This window comes from Echiichthys vipera (assembly GCF_963691815.1).
Source record: "Echiichthys vipera genome assembly, contig: SCAFFOLD_122, whole genome shotgun sequence".
Taxonomy (NCBI): Eukaryota; Metazoa; Chordata; class Actinopteri; order Perciformes; family Trachinidae; genus Echiichthys; species Echiichthys vipera.
The window spans coordinates 3,658-17,700 of record NW_028154815.1 but is presented as its reverse complement, the minus strand read 5'-3'; the positions used below and the strand labels follow the sequence as shown (position 1 = coordinate 17,700).

General features: G+C 41.7%; 1 protein-coding gene across 1 annotated transcript; it reads right to left on the bottom strand.

Annotated features, from left to right (window-relative positions):
- Nucleotides 1–2,530: 2,530 nt before the first annotated feature.
- On the bottom strand, nucleotides 2,531–12,667 carry rnmt (RNA (guanine-7-) methyltransferase). The gene is made up of 10 exons (XM_083940943.1): nucleotides 12,582–12,667; nucleotides 9,260–9,389; nucleotides 8,671–8,820; nucleotides 5,973–6,088; nucleotides 3,838–4,019; nucleotides 3,570–3,734; nucleotides 3,343–3,460; nucleotides 3,075–3,176; nucleotides 2,967–3,000; nucleotides 2,531–2,672 (listed from the first exon to the last, which is right to left on the bottom strand). Exons 2-10 carry the CDS (start codon nucleotides 9,297–9,299, stop codon nucleotides 2,635–2,637), a joined length of 945 nt encoding a protein of 314 aa, XP_083797069.1. The 5' UTR covers nucleotides 9,300–9,389; nucleotides 12,582–12,667; the 3' UTR covers nucleotides 2,531–2,634.
- Between the last annotated feature and the right edge of the window lie 1,376 nt (nucleotides 12,668–14,043).

Genomic DNA, 14,043 nt, shown 5'->3' with positions numbered 1-14,043 from the left:
CTAATCTCAAACCCTAACCCTAACCCCAGACCTTAGCCCTAGTTTTAAATCGGCCATAACTTTTGATTTTCGTTGCTCTGTTTGATGCTTTCTGGAGCAGGTGAAGGTGAGTGGATGGCTTTTCACCTGGGTCTTGGAGGGTGTTCAGGAACTGAGAGGAAAGCTCCTCCCCATCTTCCACAGTGCCAAAGGCTGAGTCTAACCTGTAGGTAGGTTTCAGGTGGTGACTCAGGCTATAGGCACTTAACTACATCAGCTGCTGGTGGGAGCAAGCTCTCATGGATCTTTCTGGATATTTGCAGGGGGGACATGCTTGGATCATTTTGGACCAACTCCATCTGTGTGCGCCATGTATCATGTTTCATTATTAGGTCTGGGAGTCTTTCTGGAGAAGGAGCAGAGTCTCACCTGGGATTGGATGTGTGGGACAACGTCTTGCCTCCGTACGATGTGCTCAACCACAACCTTCTGGATGTCAGGTGGGTTCAAGTCCCTTAATGGAAGGGACGGTGGCTCCATAGTTGCTTGGTGTAACATGAAAATAAGGTGTGAGACTGTTGATCTTCATGAGCAGGTGGGGATAGGGCAGGGGTCTCGACATGTGCGGGGACAGATTCTTCAGATGTGGGTTTCATGGCTTCAACGTCTTCCCCGATCTGAGACATCATCTCTTTCAACACCTCGCCGTAGTCTTTGCCACTCATCTTAGCTAGGTGCTTGAGGTGAGGTGAGGTGAATATGTCTTCGTAACATCACTTCCAGTGGGTGTTCTAACTTCACAGACAGAGGTGGAGCCGGCCTGTGCTTAGCATGTGTCGGTGAAGTGAGGTTCTAACTTCATAGACAAAGGTGGAGCCGGCCTGTGCTTTGCATGTGTCGGTGAAGTGAGGTTCTAACTTCATAGACAAAGGTGGAGCCGGCCTGTGCTTAGCATGTGTCGGTGAAGTGAGGTTCTAACTTCATAGACAAAGGTGGAGCCGGCCTGTGCTTTGCATGTGTCGGTGAAGTGAGGTTCTAACTTCACAGACAAAGGTGGAGCCGGCCTGTGCTTTGCATGTGTCGGTGAAGTGAGGTTCTAACTTCATAGACAAAGGTGGAGCCGGCCTGTGCTTTGCATGTGTCGGTGAAGTGAGGTTCTAACTTCATAGACAAAGGTGGAGCCGGCCTGTGCTTTGCATGTGTCGGTGAAGTGAGGCTCTAACTTCATAGACAAAGGTGGAGCCGACCTGTGCTTAGCATGTGTCGGTGAAGTGAGGTTCTAACTTCATAGACAAAGGTGGAGCCGGCCTGTGCTTAGCATGTGTCGGTGAAGTGAGGCTCTAACTTCATAGACAAAGGTGGAGCCGGCCTGTGCTTTGCATGTGTAGGTGAAGTGAGGCTCTAAAGCTTCTGAGGCTCAACCGCTGGAATTTTCAACCATCAGGTTTTGATTAAACTCCGACTGTGAATCATCAACCAAAGGGGTTTTTTCAATTTTACTGTTTCAGGAAGTCAATAACTTGTTCATCTTCAGCTTCCTGAGTTATCCCATGGACACTAAGGGCGCACTCACACTGTCCTTCCGCACCTCTCCATTTGGGAGAGGTGGGCTTTTGTAAAGCACGTTTGCACGTGTACAAGCACGAGCGTGCGCACGTGTACGAGCACGAGGCCTACGGCGGCTCTGAGGTAATTTCCTGTGCGCCTGTTGGGACGTAGAAAAAAGAAGGAGGGACCATGCGCGGACATTTCAAACAATGGCGGTGAAAGGTTCACGTTGGTGTGATGCGGAGGTGGAGTGTTTACTGCAGATTTGGTCGATGAAAAGATTCAAAAACAGTCGACAAGACGCACAAAAACTCCGAGGTCTACGGAAAGATCTGGAAACAAAGCCACGCATCGCCATGACGTCATCAATGCGTGTGACGTGTTACGGCGTGATGACGTATAGGCAGCAAGAAGCATTCTCCGAGGCCCAGGTAGAGTGAGTACAAACGGGCCTGGAGGGGAGGACAAGGACCCTAAAGCACGGGGCACGGGACGGAGGCACAGTGGGAGGGCGCCCTAACTGGCAGTCCCCTACCCATGCTAAAAGACATCGCCAGCATGCGTGTCTCAGGAGAGGTGGGGCAGTCGCTGCAGACGCCTCACACAGAGGACAGCACCTGTTCAACCTCCTGCCCTCTGGCAGGAAGTGCAGCTGCCTCATGAGCCGTAAAGTCCCTGAACTCAAACAGTGTCACTATGATCTGTAAACCGTGGATCTGCATGTTTTACTGTTTTATTTTATGCAATGACAAAAAGATTTGATTCTACTCAGTTTTGAATTCCTGCTTTATGGGGACCAGGAAAACACACACACACACACACACACACACACACACACACACACACACACACACACACACACACACACACACACACACACACACACACACACACACACACACACACACACACACACACACACACACACACACACACACACACACACACACACACACACACACACACACACACACACACACACACACGAACGAGTGACTTTAAAGTTAGTTTTAATTTATTTCAACAAAAAACAAACACAGTTCATAGTTTATCAAAAAATGACTAAAAAAAAACAAACATTGAAGAAGCCGGAGTTTGCGTTCAGCCTCAGGACGTCTTCTGAAAGACGAACACCAGGTAGATGCCTGCACACAGGGAACACACACACACACACACACACTTGAGTTCATCACTACAGTTCATTATCATAGATACCTGCACACAGAGAGAACACACACGCACGCACGCACACACACACAGACGCACACACACAGACGCACACACACACACACACACACACACACACACACACACACACACACACACACACACACACACACACACACACACACACACACACACACACACACACACACACACACACACACACACACACACACACACACACACACACACACACACACATTAAAGACACTTACTTGCTGCTTCCCACTCAGATCTGCTCAGAGTGCCCTGAAAAACACACAAAGTGTTAAACCAAACCACACAAACACACACACACTCACACTGCTGCTGTAAACACCCACCAGTGGAAGTTGGACTCCAGCTCTGCCACACTGCTCTTTAGCATGGCAGTACTGTCCGCTGCTGTCCGTGGACTGTTCACCTCCGTCCTCACAGGGAAACGGCTGAAAACACGACAGCAAAACACGCTTGACTCCACGCGTAACGACACACTCTTCGAACACACGTAACTCACAGGAAACGCACATTCATCGTGTGTGAATCACTCGAACTGACGCGTTTGACATTGACCTTTTATCTGAATGCTCATTGTTGTGTTTGAAGACTCACCTCCAGCGCCATCATCTTCATCATGAGGCTGCGATGATGCTCCTTCTTCACTTTCTCTTCAAAGAACTCAGAGAACCTCTGCTTCAACACCAGACGCATGTTGTAACGCTTCGCCATGCTGACACACAGAGGCAGGAGAGCCGTCACACTCAGGTCCACTTTGGTTTTGTCATTGAACTTTAAAACAGTTTCAACACAGAAGTCAGAAGCTCAAAGTGACATCTTACTGTTGGAACAGAGGAAAGTAGACGAGGGACTCTGGGACGTCCACGACGTCCTCCAGACTGAAGTGATACTGACATCCGAACAGAGGGTAGAAACCTTTGGACTCAAAGGAAACCTTGAACACATCGTTCCCAAAGGACAGAGAGTCCGACGCCTCCAAACGTTTCCTGTCCAAAGCAAACAGGAAGAAGAAAGAGGATCGATCAGAATCAAAACTCCAGACGCTCACACAGCGTTATTTCAGCACCGGCACTCAATCTTTGTCCTTACACGAGTTCAAAGGCGTCCGGCGTTGTTCCGATGAAGAAGCCTCCGGGTTTGAGGCGCTCGCAGGCGTTTCTCAGCATCATGTCGGCCTTCGTCTCACTCTCGAACGAGTAATGATAAACAAACTGACAGCTGCAGATATCAAACATCATCTGTGGGTCGTCGAGCTTCTCTGATAAAAGCTCCTGAAACACACATCAAGGACTTTTATCAACACAGGAAATGATTCAGGAACCAGAAGAAACGACAGATCAAAGGACTTTTATCAACACAGGAAATGAGTCAGGAACCAGAAGAAACGACAGATCAAAGGACTTTTATCAACACAGGAAATGATTCAGGAACCAGAAGAAACGACAGATCAAAGGACTTTTATCAACACAGGAAATGATTCAGGAACCAGAAGAAACGACAGATCAAAGGACTTTTATCAACACAGGAAATGATTCAGGAACCAGAAGAAACGACAGATCAAAGGACTTTTATCAACACAGGAAATGATTCAGGAACCAGAAGAAACGACAGATCAAAGGACTTTTATCAACACAGGAAATGATTCAGGAACCAGAAACGACAGATCAAAGGACTTTTATCAACACAGGAAATGATTCAGGAACCAGAAGAAACGACACATCAAAGGACTTTTATCAACACAGGAAATGATTCAGGAACCAGAAGAAACGACAGATCAAAGGACTTTTATCAGCACAGGAAATGATTCAGGAACCAGAAGAAACGACAGATCAAAGGACTTTTATCAACACAGGAAATGATTCAGGAACCAGAAGAAACGACAGATCAAAGGACTTTTATCAACACAGGAAATGATTCAGGAACCAGAAGAAACGACAGATCAAAGGACTTTTATCAACACAGGAAATGATTCAGGAACCAGAAGAAACAACACATCAAAGGACTTTTATCAACAGGAAATGATTCAGGAACCAGAAGAAACGACACATCAAAGGACTTTTATCAACACAGGAAATGATTCAGGAACCAGAAGAAACGACAGATCAAAGGACTTTTATCAACACAGGAAATGATTCAGGAACCAGAAGAAACGACAGATCAAAGGACTTTTATCAACACAGGAAATGATTCAGGAACCAGAAGAAACAACACATCAAAGGACTTTTATCAACACAGGAAATGATTCAGGAACCAGAAGAAACGACAGACCAAAGGACTTTTATCAACACAGGAAATGATTCAGGAACCAGAAGAAACGACAGATCAAAGGACTTTTATCAACACAGGAAATGATTCAGGAACCAGAAGAAACGACAGATCAAAGGACTTTTATCAACACAGGAAATGATTCAGGAACCAGAAGAAACGACAGATCAAAGGACAGGAAATGATTCAGGAACCAGAAGAAACGACAGATCAAAGGACAGGAAATGATTCAGGAACCAGAAGAAACGACAGATCAAAGGACAGGAAATGATTCAGGAACCAGAAGAAACAACAGATCAAAGGACTTTTATCAACACAGGAAATGATTCAGGAACCAGAAGAAACGACAGATCAAAGGACAGGAAATGATTCAGGAACCAGAAGAAACGACAGATCAAAGGACTTTTATCAACACAGGAAATGATTCAGGAACCAGAAGAAACAACAGATCAAAGGACTTTTATCAACACAGGAAATGATTCAGGAACCAGAAGAAACGACAGATCAAAGGACTTTTATCAACACAGGAAATGATTCAGGAACCAGAAGAAACGACAGATCAAAGGACTTTTATCAACACAGGAAATGATTCAGGAACCAGAAGAAACGACAGATGAAAGGACTTTTATCAACACAGGAAATGATTCAGGAACCAGAAGAAACGACAGATCAAAGGACAGGAAATGATTCAGGAACCAGAAGAAACGACAGATCAAAGGACAGGAAGTGATTCAGGAACCAGAAGAAACGACAGATCAAAGGACAGGAAATGATTCAGGAACCAGAAGAAACGACAGATCAAAGGACAGGAAATGATTCAGGAACCAGAATAAAAAGTGTAGAGCTGAAACAGGAAACAGGAAACTGGAAACAGGAAACAGTTGATGTATCAAATAAACAGGAACTTTAACCGTAGATGAAAGACGGAGACGCTAACGGACAGAACGGATCGGATCTACCTTGGTGCAGTCTGCGTTGATAAATTGAGCGCTGAAGATTTTCTCGTTGACGTGACTTTTCTTCTTCATGTCTTCGTAGCGACTCTGACACTGTTCCACCGACACGCCGGCGATATCTGGAAATCAAACGTTATTATTATTATAACAATAAAACTATCAAAACAATTACACAGATGAGTCTGCGATGGATCAGGGGCGTTAGTCTGATCCAACTGCTGTTCAACTGCTGTGAAAAGCATCAGAAAGGAGTCACTGAAGAGTCACTGAAGGGTCACTGAAGAGTCACTGAAGGGTCACTGAAGGGTCACTGAAGGGTCACTGAAGAGTCACTGAAGAGTCACTGAAGGGTCACTGAAGAGTCACTGTAGGGTCACTGAAGGAGTCACTGAAGGGTCACTGAAGGGTCACTGAAGGGTCACTGAAGGAGTCACTGAAGGAGTCACTGAAGGGTCACTGAAGGGTCTCTGAAGGGTCACTGAAGAGTCACTGTAGGGTCACTGAAGGAGTCACTGAAGAGTCACTGAAGAGTCACTGTAGGGTCACTGAAGGGTCACTGAAGGGTCACTGAAGGGTCACTGAAGGGTCACTGAAGGGTCACTGAAGGGTCACTGAAGGGTCACTGAAGGGTCACTGAAGAGTCACTGAAGAGTCACTGAAGGGTCACTGAAGAGTCACTGAAGGGTCACTGAAGAGTCACTGAAGAGTCACTGAAGAGTCACTGAAGGGTCACTGAAGGGTCACTGAAGGGTCACTGAAGGGTCACTGAAGGAGTCACTGAAGGGTCACTGAAGGGTCACTGAAGGGTCACTGAAGGGTCACTGAAGGAGTCACTGAAGGGTCACTGAAGGGTCACTGAAGGGTCACTGAAGAGTCACTGAAGGGTCACTGAAGGGTCACTGAAGAGTCACTGAAGGGTCACTGAAGGGTCACTGAAGGGTCACTGAAGGGTCACTGAAGAGTCACTGAAGCAGTCACTGAAGGGTCACTGAAGAGTCACTGAAGGGTCACTGAAGGGTCACTGAAGGGTCACTGAAGGGTCACTGAAGGGTCACTGAAGGGTCACTGAAGAGTCACTGAAGCAGTCACTGAAGGGTCACTGAAGAGTCACTGAAGGAGTCACTGAAGGGTCACTGAAGGGTCACTGAAGGGTCACTGAAGAGTCACTGAAGGGTCACTGAAGGGTCACTGAAGAGTCACTGAAGGGTCACTGAAGGGTCACTGAAGGGTCACTGAAGGGTCACTGAAGGGTCACTGAAGAGTCACTGAAGCAGTCACTGAAGGGTCACTGAAGGGTCACTGAAGGGTCCTTTCACTAAACAGCCTCCTGTTTTTATCGGAGTGTGAATTCTGCCTCTACACGGCCGCGTGTGCGACGGCGTTGGAGATTCACTCGTTCAAAGGTAGAAACAGGTGAAACACGTGTTCAGAACTTCTTCTTTAAGGTGGAAAGAAAAACACGACTCTCGCTGTTCCTGCAACGACCCGTCAGACACGGTCCCAATAAAACAACATGGAACCGAATAACGTGAAACAAAAGGAGATAAAGTTAAAAATAAAAGAAAGAAAAACACTCAAACTGATCAAGAACAACGTAATTCAAGAAAGAGAAAGACAACAACAAAGAAATAAGGGGGGGGGGGGGGGGGGGGGACAGGAGGAACAGGGCCAGGGTCCAGGGTCCAGGGTCCAGGTTTGGTGGAAAGCCTCCAAAGGTCCCTCAGTGAAACCTGAACCTCTCCTCTCTTCATGAGTCTGCAGAGAAACACGGTTTAAATGGATCCCGTTGGCTCGGCTGTGTTTGGAAAACCCCGTCGTCCCCGACAAGTCCGAGCTGCGTTTATCCGACAGCGTCTGGAAGTTCTTCTGAAAAAGGTCCCTGAGCCGCCCGGCCGGGTCCCAGGGCTGAGAGCGAGCCGCCCTGCCGGGTCCCAGGGCTGAGAGCGGGCCGCCCTGCCGGGTCCCAGGGCTGAGAGCGAGCCGCCCTGCCGGGTCCCAGGGCTGAGAGCGGGCCGCCCTGCCGGGTCCCAGGGCTGAGAGCGGGCCGCCCTGCCGGGTCCCAGGGCTGAGAGCGAGCCGCCCTGCCGGGTCCCAGGGCTGAGAGCGGGCCGCCCTGCCGGGTCCCAGGGCTGAGAGCGAGCCGCCCTGCCGGGTCCCAGGGCTGAGAGCGAGCCGCCCGGCCGGGTCCCAGGGCTGAGAGCGAGCCGCCCGGCCGGGTCCCAGGGCTGAGAGCGAGCCGCCCTGCCGGGTCCCAGGGCTGAGAGCGGGCCGCCCTGCCGGGTCCCAGGGCTGAGAGCGGGCCGCCCTGCTGCTGAGAGCGGGCCGCCCTGCCGGGTCCCAGGGCTGAGAGCCCATTCATTCATCCATCCATTCATTCATCCATTCATCCATTGATTCATCCATCCTTTCATCCATTCATTCATTCATCCATCCATCCATTCATCCATTCATCCATCCATCCATCCATTCATTCATTCATCCATTCATTCATTGATCCATCCATTCATCCATCCATTCATTCATTCATTCATCCATTCATTCATTCATCCATTCATTCATGTGGGGACTGACCAAGAAGCAACATTCAGGCAACAACAACAACAACAACAAGAGGAAACAGGAAACAGGAAACAGGAAACAGGAAACAGGAAACGCGAGTGTCTCAGCGTCTGTGGACCCGGGACACTGGAGCCCGACCCACCTGCACAGACCAGGTGACTGATTCCTCCTCTCCTCCACTTCAGCAGGTCGCCTCCTTTCCCACAGCCGAGGTCCAACACCGACACCTGCTGAGGCCCCGCCCCCCGGCCCGGCTGAGGCTCCGCCCCCCGCACCTGCTCCAGGATCTCACCTGTCAATCAAACAAACACCTGATGAACGTTACAAACACAAGTGTCAAAGTTTCTGCAGGTGAACGACGAAACAGGAAGTCACATAAACACATAAACACATGTTTATATAATTATAGAACATATACGTGTCTGTGACCCGAACACACGGGTCGTCATGTGTCAGGTGTCCCGTGTCACGTGTTCGGGTCGTCGTCATGTGTCAGGTGTCCCGTGTCAGGTGTCCCGTGCTGGGGTCGTCACGTGTTCGGGTCGTCACGTGTCCCGTGTCCTGTGTCAGGTGTTCGGGTCGTCGTCATGTGTCAGGTGTCCCGTGTCAGGTGTTCGGGTCGTCGTCATGTGTCAGGTGTCCCGTGTCCTGTGTCAGGTGTTCAGGTCGTCACGTGTCATGTGTCAGGTGTCACGTGTCAGGTGTCCCGTGTCCCGCGGTCGCTCGCTCACCGATCAGGACGCTCTTCAGCCAGTTGTTGAAATTCCTCATGAAGAAAATTCTGCTTCGACTTCGAGCAGCGAGTCCGACTTCCTGCAGCCGGTTATAGTGACGGGCGACCTCCGCGCTGTGCTCCCCCACCTGTTATTATATAATATATATAATTATTAATAATTATTATTAATGTTTACAGTTATTAAAGACCTGACGGGTCACCTCCACGCTGTGCTCCACCTGTTATTATATAATATATATAATTATTAATAATTATTATTAATGTTTACAGTTATTAAAGACCTGACGGGTCACCTCCACACTGTGCTCCACCTGTTATTATATAATATATATAATTATTAATAATTATTATTAATGTTTACAGTTATTAAAGACCTGACGGGTCACCTCCACACTGTGCTCCACCTGTTATTATATAATATATATAATTATTAATAATTATTATTAATGTTTACAGTTATTAAAGACCTGACGGGTCACCTCCACGCTGTGCTCCACCTGTTATTATATAATATATATAATTATTAATAATTATTATTAATGTTTACAGTTATTAAAGACCTGACGGGTCACCTCCACACTGTGCTCCACCTGTTATTATATAATATATATAATTATTAATAATTATTATTAATGTTTACAGTTATTAAAGACCTGACGGGTCACCTCCACACTGTGCTCCACCTGTTATTATATAATATATATAATTATTAATAATTATTATTAATGTTTACAGTTATTAAAGACCTGACGGGTCACCTCCACACTGTGCTCCACCTGTTATTATATAATATATATAATTATTAATAATTATTATTAATGTTTACAGTTATTAAAGACCTGACGGGTCACCTCCACACTGTGCTCCCCCTGTTATTATATAATATATATATAATTATTAATAATTATTATTAATGTTTACAGTTATTAAAGACCTGACGGGTCACCTCCACACTGTGCTCCACCTGTTATTATATAATATATATAATTATTAATAATTATTATTAATGTTTACAGTTATTAAAGACCTGACGGGTCACCTCCACACTGTGCTCCACCTGTTATTATATAATATATATAATTATTAATAATTATTATTAATGTTTACAGTTATTAAAGACCTGACGGGTCACCTCCACACTGTGCTCCACCTGTTATTATATAATATATATAATTATTAATAATTATTATTAATGTTTACAGTTATTAAAGACCTGACGGGTCACCTCCACGCTGTGCTCCACCTGTTATTATATAATATATATAATTATTAATAATTATTATTAATGTTTACAGTTATTAAAGACCTGACGGGTCACCTCCACACTGTGCTCCACCTGTTATTATATAATATATATAATTATTAATAATTATTATTAATGTTTACAGTTATTAAAGACCTGACGGGTCACCTCCACACTGTGCTCCACCTGTTATTATATAATATATATAATTATTAATAATTATTATTAATGTTTACAGTTATTAAAGACCTGACGGGTCACCTCCACACTGTGCTCCACCTGTTATTATATAATATATATAATTATTAATAATTATTATTAATGTTTACAGTTATTAAAGACCTGACGGGTCACCTCCACACTGTGCCCCACCTGTTATTATATAATATATATAATTATTAATAATTATTATTAATGTTTACAGTTATTAAAGACCTGACGGGTCACCTCCACACTGTGCTCCACCTGTTATTATATAATATATATAATTATTAATAATTATTATTAATGTTTACAGTTATTAAAGACCTGACGGGTCACCTCCACACTGTGCTCCACCTGTTATTATATAATATATATAATTATTAATAATTATTATTAATGTTTACAGTTATTAAAGACCTGACGGGTCACCTCCACACTGTGCTCCACCTGTTATTAAATAATATATATAATTATTAATAATTATTATTAATGTTTACAGTTATTAAAGACCTGACGGGTCACCTCCACACTGTGCCCCACCTGTTATTATATAATATATATAATTATTAATAATTATTATTAATGTTTACAGTTATTAAAGACCTGACGGGTCACCTCCACACTGTGCTCCACCTGTTATTAAATAATATATATAATTATTAATAATTATTATTAATGTTTACAGTTATTAAAGACCTGACGGGTCACCTCCACGCTGTGCTCCACCTGTTATTATATAATATATATAATTATTAATAATTATTATTAATGTTTACAGTTATTAAAGACCTGACGGGTCACCTCCACACTGTGCTCCACCTGTTATTATATAATATATATAATTATTATTAATTATTATTAATGTTTACAGTTATTAAAGACCTGACGGGTCACCTCCACACTGTGCTCCACCTGTTATTATATAATATATATAATTATTAATAATTATTATTAATGTTTACAGTTATTAAAGACCTGACGGGTCACCTCCACACTGTGCTCCACCTGTTATTATATAATATATATAATTATTAATAATTATTATTAATGTTTACAGTTATTAAAGATAATAATAAATAATAATAATAATAATAAATATTAAGTATAAATATTAATAATAATAATAATAAATAATTATAATAAATAATAATAATAAATAATGATAAATAATAATAAATAATAATAAATGAGAATAAATAATAATAATTAATGAATAATAATAAATAATAATAATTAATTAATAATAATAAATATTATTAATAATAAATAACAATAAATAATAAATAATAATAAATAATTATAATAAATAATAATAAATAATAATAAATAATAATAATAAATAATAATAAATAATAATAAATAATAATAAATAATAATAAATAATAAATAATAATAAAAATTAATTAATAATAATAATAAATATTATAAATAATAATAAATAATAAATAATAATAATAAATAATAATAAATAAATAATAATCAATAATAATCAATAATAAATAAATAATAATAATAATAAATAATAATAAATAATAATAATAAATAATAATAAACAATAAATAAATAATAAATAAATAATAATAATAAATAATAATAAATAATAATAATAAATAATAATAATAATAATAATAATAATAATAAATAATAATAATAATAATAATAAATATTATTAATAATAAATAATAACAATAATAATAATAAATAATAAATAATAATAATTAATAAATAAATAATAAATAATAATAATTAATAAATAATAATAAATAATAATAATAATAAATAATAATAATAAATAATAATAAATAAATAATAATACATAATAATAAATAATAACAATAATAATAATAAATAATAATAAATAATAATGTACCTGCTCCTCTTCATCACGTCTCCTCTTCACCTCCTTCTCTCCTTCCTCTGCTCCTCTTTTCCTCTGACCGACGTCCTGAGGATCCATTTCTGTCAACAACAACAACAAACAAACAATCTGTCAACAACAACAAACAAACTGTCAACAACAACAAACAAACAATCTGTCAACAACAACAACAACAAACAAACTGTCAACAACAACAAACAAACAAGGAGCCTCCGTCCTGAGGATCCATTTCTGTCAACAACAACAACAACAAACAATCTGTCAACAAAAACAACAACAAACTGTAAACAACAAACAAACAAGGAGCCTCTCTCCTGAGGATCCATTTCTGTCAACAACAACAACAACAACAACAAAGAGTCAACAAACAAACAAACCAACGTCCTGAGGATCCATTTCTGTCAACAACAACAACAACAACAACAAAGAGTCAACAAACAAACCAACGTCCTGAGGATCCATCTCTGTCAACAACAACAACAACAACAACAAAGAGTCAACAAACAAACAAACCAACGTCCTGAGGATCCATCTCTGTCAACAACAACAACAACAACAAAGAGTCAACAAACAAACAAACCAACGTCCTGAGGATCCATCTCTGTCAACAACAACAAACAAACTGTAAACAACAACAAACAAACTGTCAACAACAACAACAACAAACAATCTGTCAACAACAACAAACAAGGAGCCTCCGTCCTGAGGATCCATGTCTGTCAACAACAACAACAACAACAACAACAAAGAGTCAACAAACAAACAAACCAACGTCCTGAGGATCCATCTCTGTCAACAACAACAAACAAACTGTAAACAACAACAAACAAACTGTCAACAACAACAACAACAAACAATCTGTCAACAACAACAAACAAGGAGCCTCCGTCCTGAGGATCCATGTCTGTCAACAACAACAACAACAACAACAACAACAAAGAGTCAACAAACAAACAAACCAACGTCCTGAGGATCCATCTCTGTCAACAACAACAAACAAACTGTAAACAACAACAAACAAACTGTCAACAACAACAACAACAAACAATCTGTCAACAACAACAAACAAGGAGCCTCCGTCCTGAGGATCCATGTCTGTCAACAACAACAACAACAACAACAACAACAAAGAGTCAACAAACAAACAAACCAACGTCCTGAGGATCCATCTCTGTCAACAACAACAAACAAACTGTAAACAACAACAAACAAACTGTCAACAACAACAACAACAAACAATCTGTCAACAACAACAAACAAGGAGCCTCCGTCCTGAGGATCCATCTCTGTCAACAACAACAACAACAACAACAACAAAGAGTCAACAAACAAACAAACAATCTGTCATCAACAACAAACAAACTGTCAACAACAACAACAAACAATCTGATTGTGTCTGATGACAATCATTGTGATTTATTTGTTGTTTTTAATGTTTTTAATGTAAATCTCT